Source organism: Geotrypetes seraphini, chromosome 3 (genome assembly GCF_902459505.1).
Source record: "Geotrypetes seraphini chromosome 3, aGeoSer1.1, whole genome shotgun sequence".
In the NCBI taxonomy this organism is placed as follows: Eukaryota; Metazoa; Chordata; class Amphibia; order Gymnophiona; family Dermophiidae; genus Geotrypetes; species Geotrypetes seraphini.
The window spans coordinates 217,575,239-217,581,238 of record NC_047086.1 but is presented as its reverse complement, the minus strand read 5'-3'; the positions used below and the strand labels follow the sequence as shown (position 1 = coordinate 217,581,238).

At 38.4% G+C, this 6,000-nt stretch overlaps 1 protein-coding gene across 2 annotated transcripts in view; it reads right to left on the bottom strand.

Annotated features, from left to right (window-relative positions):
* Positions 1-532: 532 nt before the first annotated feature.
* CD63 (CD63 molecule) overlaps positions 533-6,000 on the bottom strand; it is a 46,374-nt gene continuing 40,906 nt past the window's right edge. For both annotated transcript variants that reach the window (XM_033937703.1, XM_033937702.1), the window contains exons 7-8: positions 1,988-2,071; positions 533-1,093 (exon numbers count right to left, since the gene is read on the bottom strand). In XM_033937703.1, the coding sequence (XP_033793594.1) occupies positions 1,028-1,093; positions 1,988-2,071 (150 nt within the window). In that variant the 3' untranslated portion in view covers positions 533-1,027. The remainder of the gene's footprint in view (positions 1,094-1,987; positions 2,072-6,000) is intronic.

The following is a 6,000-nucleotide window of genomic DNA, read 5'->3' as shown; positions in this document are numbered from 1 at the left end:
ACTGGCCTCTTCCCCCATACTAAACTAAACTAAACTAAACCTTGGGTTTATATACCGCACCATCTCCACGAATGCGGAGCTCGGCACGATTTACAGGAAGAAAGATGAGAGAGGAACTACAGTGGAGAGATTAAAGAGTTAGGTGTAAAGGGGGAAGGTGAGAGGCCTAAGAGGGGGGAAGTGTTACAGTTTTGAGAATAGCCAGGTTTTTAGGTGTTTGCGGAAGAGTTGGAGGGAGCTTGAGGTTCGGAGAGGGGAGGTGAGGTTATTCCAGATCTCAGTGATTCTAAAGGGGAGGGATGACCCAAGTTTGCCTACATGGGAAATACCTTTTATGGAAGGGAAGGATAGTTTAAAAATTTGGGAGGATCTGGAGGAAGTAGGGGTTGGGGAGTTCCAGGATAGAGGGATAACGGCAGGAAGGATGCCATGTAGGATCTTGTAGGCCAGACACGCACATTTGAAGTGGATACCCCACAATCCTGACTGATACAGTCTACTGAAGCAAGCACAGAAAATGAGGGCAACCGACTTGGGAACGCCGCTTGATCTTTTATTATACAGCTTGTATGTTCTTAATATAAAAAGAAAATTGTGCATTAGGTTTCATATTTAAATCACTAAAAACATGAAAATCTGTTTTGAATTCTCTAGAGACCAGTCAATGAACACACAGACATTGAAAATTGATGCTCCCAAAGACCTGCAGACTTTGGCAATGTGTATGCACCCCCCCACTAAAAAAAACAAACAAACCAACAAAACTCTCCTACACAGCAAAAACATGCTGCTCTGGGAGCATTACGGCTATCGATCACCTGATGGTGTGGTTAATTTTTTTTTTTTTTTAAACTCTTTAAGGCAGAAACCCCAAGGAGAAAACAGCAATAAAGCAGCTCCAGATGGAGCAGAACATACAAAACTCTGCTTTCCCAGAGCCATGGAGAAAGAAAAAAAAAAAAAATACACAGGGCGATGCAATATGTGGCACCACTTCCTCTTCATCACAGGGGAGGATGGATAAAGGTTACATGACTTCATATCCACTGCGGATCCCTTTCATTAGGCAACAGGAGAAGATAATGCCCAGCAGCTGGGGAAAGAAAGAAAGAAAAGGTGAGGAGTAAGAAGGGGAAGGGCCCAGATCCAAGCAAAGCAACAGCCCCCACCAGATTTCACTTGCTAAGATACTGTGCAACATACTACACTGAGAGAAAACATGACATTCTGCACTGTTGTGGAAACGCAATGTTCTCGGAACTTGGAGAGTTTTATTTGAAATTTTCTTGATAAAAACACACAAAACAAAAGAAACTGCTGTACAAGCTCAATCCACATATGTCTTTAAGAAGGACCCAACATGGGCCGTGTTTCGGCTAAACACCCCTTCCTCAGGAATCCAAGCTGGAGAACTTTGCACTCAGCAATTTTTCTGGACCTGGATTTTTTTATCATTTGCTTTCCACATCTTAAGGACTGGTTGGCTCCAGCTTGGATCACCTGAGGAAGGTGTGTTTAGTCAAAATATGGCCCGTGTTGGGTCCTTCTTAAAAGACATATGTGGTTGAGCTTGTACAGCAGTTTCTTTTGTTTTGTGTGTTTTTATCAAGAAAATTTCAAATAAAATTATTTCCAAGTTCCGAGAACATTGAGTTTCCACAGCCTCGTTTGTTTGGATTTGCTCTTTATTTCCTGTGGAAACTTGGGTCTTCTTGCTCTTGCTGTTATTCTGCACTGTTGCACACACACCTCTTCTGCTGCTCTGAGACTCCCGAGGACTGGCATAGAACGCAAGCAGTGCAGCCGTGGCATTCACAGTACTAGATCACCACAGAAACCCACAGCCATGAAAAGGTTAGGCTGGAACATGACCAGTGGTACACCATTCAAATAGAGCACTATACTTTACTCTTTCACACTGCAGCAAAGGGAAGGCAGAATTTCATAAATTACAACTCAAATCAAATGGGCGGTGTCATCACATTACCTCAAAGAATGCAATGCCCAGGGCTACTCCAGCTATGATCACCACGTTTTTCTTTATCCAGGCATTGACCTTCTCCATACAGCCCTGGGAACCAGAGAACATGAAAGTTAAAAACAGTCAGAACACCACACACCTGGACTAAGCCCCCTGGGCAAGGTAAACAAAGATCCAGGTTCTCCTAGCCCAGTCCCTTTTCTTTTGAGGGGAATCAGATTCCTCTTACCTCCTTTTGATTCCAGCTTAAAAGCGGAACTAGTGCTAGGATCCTGGCACCAGAAGCCTCCATTCAAAACTATTTGGGTTATTTCCCTTATTGTAAGAGGTACCTCCAGCCACAGGCACACAGTTCTGTCTGTTCACTACAGTATGATCCAGAAGCCAGGTGGGCCATTCCATGTTAAGTGGTCTAATTTTAGAAAAGCGCCCCACCTTGCCATTACGGATTTTGATGAAACATTGTTCGCTGAATCTCAATGGACTCAAGCTAACTTTGGAAACGTTTAAGATTCGCTAATACCTGCGAAGATATAGCTTTTTGTTTGATCCCATACTGCGACCATGTACAATATCCCTGCATAATTTTTGCAACTTTGAGTCAAAATATTTCCTTGGTTATATAAGCAAAACAAATGAAAACTTATACAACTTTTATGATCTATTCAACGGAACTAATGCAGCTTTTCATTTTTTTTTTTTGAAACCTACGTATGTAAAAAGCCTCAAAGTGGGTCGAAAAAATGGACATGCTAAAAATTTCAAAGTTTAACCTTCTCTGGCTCCTGTAATAATGAAGCTATACCTGTGAAATTTTGTCTATTAGTTTGTGACATGACTTTGTTCTCAAACATATGATTTCAACTTATAAGCTGATCTTATTACTTTACAATTTCAAACCAACGCTATTAGACAAGAGCTCATTTCAAACCTCATAAAAAAGATGTTTTTGTTTTTCAACACCAGCAAATATTGCCCAATAATAAGGGTCAAAGTTTAACAAGGCACTGTAGACTAATAGCATGGCTTTTAACGTTTATGAAACCTATATAAATGTATAACGCTATATACATTTGCTATTTATGATTGACATAACAGCTGACATCAATTCTATACATTTAGCAAGCAGCGCACAAGTTTAGCATATTGCTATATTACCATTTGTATTATTGGGATGATGCCTTTTCATCTCAAGGCCTACTCTATTTTCAGCAATTATTTCCTGTTTAGATTCATATGAATTTATCAATTAATTCATAATGGAAACAACTGAATTGGGTGGCAACGATGCTTCTTTGCTAGCAAAAATGCATCATTGAAAGAAAATGTCATCAAAGTGTCGCAGCTTATTTTATTGCAAAAATGTTGGGCTCAAATCAGTACACCAATTATCAGCAGACAAGTCACTACTTTTACAGTGGTCGGAAATTAATCTCTTGGATGATGATCAAATCTGCTTGCATTACAAAGCAATATGCCTCAAAAAATACAAGACTTTGCAAAACAAATGCTGTAAACTGTTTGGAAAGCAAAATCATCTCATTAACATAACATAAGATAACATGGCTCCATTTTGCATTAACATAAGATAACATGGCTCCATTTTGCACCTTTTAATTCACTGACCGCTTAATGTTCTCATATCTATTTATACTCTGTAATTCGCTGATTGTACAGCTTATCTTCATTGTGAACCGCCTAGAAGTCGCAAGATTATGGCGGTATAGAAAAATAAAGTTATTATTATTATAACTTTATTTTAGTATACCGCCACAATCAGAAGAATTCTAGGTGGTTTACACAAGAGAGAAAAACTGGACAATCAGCAAAGTACAAAATATTAAAATGAGAATACAGCATATTAACTAAAAAGACAATAAAAATTTAACTTAACGTAGTAAAATTATTATGTTAAGAATAAAAACATCAAATTAAGAGATAAATTTATCAAATAATACTGTCTTAATTTCTTTTCGGAAGGCACCGTAAGATAACATGGCTCCACTAATATAGTTACCCAACCAGGACTGTTGTTTACTTGTTTGAAATGCAAGCATCCTGTCTAAAAAAGACCTAACTTTATTAAAACAGGACTTTTGAAAATTGATCTCGAAATGGATGATAAATTGAATCAACTGACCCCCCTCCCCCACTAAACCAGGACAGAAAATTTGCCCTAAATGTAAAGCTGAATTTGCTTCCATGGAAGAAACTGCAGCTGCATCGTCCTTATGTTCCGATAACTTTGAAATGGACACTTCTGCCACAATTAACCAATACTTAATAGCAATGGGCAAATCTCCTTTGAAATTTCCCAAAGTGAGCAGTAAAGGTAAAGTGGGTTATATGAAATGAAAAACTGAACGAGTACAAAATGTGATAATGCACAAGATAACTTCCGCCGCTGGACTTTCAGCTCAGGGTGTTGGACAGCCTAGACAAACCACGGAATACGTCTTATGTCAAGACTACATTGACTTGATTGAAGAAATGAAGAAAAAAATTGGAATATCCAATAGATTGAAAAAAAAAAAAAAATTCAAATACTGACTTTGGCCCCAAGAAGTCAATAAAAGCTATATAGCATTAGAGTATGAAGTTTCAGATTGCATGGTAAAGATGGCCTGAAAAATCAAGGAAGAGCAGAGTATTTTTGCCTGGCCTCATCCAAAAGTTGACAAGCAGTTGCCAAAAGAAGTAGTCAACAATTTTATGAAGATGATGAATTCAGCAGAATGTATCCCTGTTCGAATCAATGGAGCCAAGATACAAAAACGGTTGCTGTTGAGCAATCTAAGAGAGATGTAGGTGGCGTATCGTGACAAATATGGAGCCAAAATCGGATTCTCAAAATGTTGTGAGCTTAGACCAAAATGGTGTATAACTGTTCGTGCTTCAGGCACTCATTCTGTCTGATTTTGCACATCAGAACATCAGGCTCATGTTGCAAGGTGCAAACATCAAAAGACAACTACAAATTGCTTATGGAAAAAATGATTGCAATTTTAACTCCAAAGATTGCATGCTACAACGATGCCAAACCTATCCCGGCGAGGAAGCACCGACAAGTTTATTTTGAAGAAACATTTGAGGATTGGAATCAGGATCAATGGATCAAATTAAAGAAGAGTCCAAACTGGTCGTGAAACACTGTAAACAAGAAAACTAACACTGGATGAGTTTTACAGCAAACTTACAAACAAAAATTTGGAAACTGACAAGACACCACTTCATTTCAAAGCAAACTGAATACTTAAAATCCTTGAAAGCCAATTTAGAAGAAAGCAAATTGATCGCTCTGATGGAATTTTGCTGAAAACTACTCTTTTGTTGTACAAGATGCAGCACAGGCTTTCACTGGGAAAAGTCACACGCTATATTACATCAACAAAGCTCATGCCATACAAGTCATAAATGTTTACATCATCACAGATCACATGCAACATGACTCAATATCCGTCCATGTATTTATTCAAAAGCAGATTGGAGTTTTTGAAGACAAAACCAAAAGTTAATAGAATCCACTATTTTAGTGATGGCTCAGCTGCTCAGTATAGGAACCACAAAATGTTGTCAACGTATGCAATCATAAAAGCAATTTCAATATTGAAGCACAATGGAAATTTTTTGGTAGAAACCATGGAAAATCATCTTGTGATGGAATTGGTGAAATGACGAAAACATTAGCAGCTAGAGCTAGCCTTCAAAGACCATCGAATGACCAAATATTGACATGAAAAGATCTATTCAATTTCTGAGACAAGAACATATATGGAATTAAATCCGTATTTGTAAGCAAAGAAGAAAATCAATGAAAACAAGAAATTTCAAGAAGAAAGATGGCAAGAAAGCAGCACAATAGCTGAAACACTATTAATCCTAAACCCCACTCCTCTTTCGTGCACAAAAGTTCTTCATCCCCTAAACCAGGGGTAGGCAATTTCGGTCCTCGAGAGCCGGAGCCAGGTCAGGTTTTCAGAATATCCACAGTGAATATGTATGAGATGGATTTGCATGCA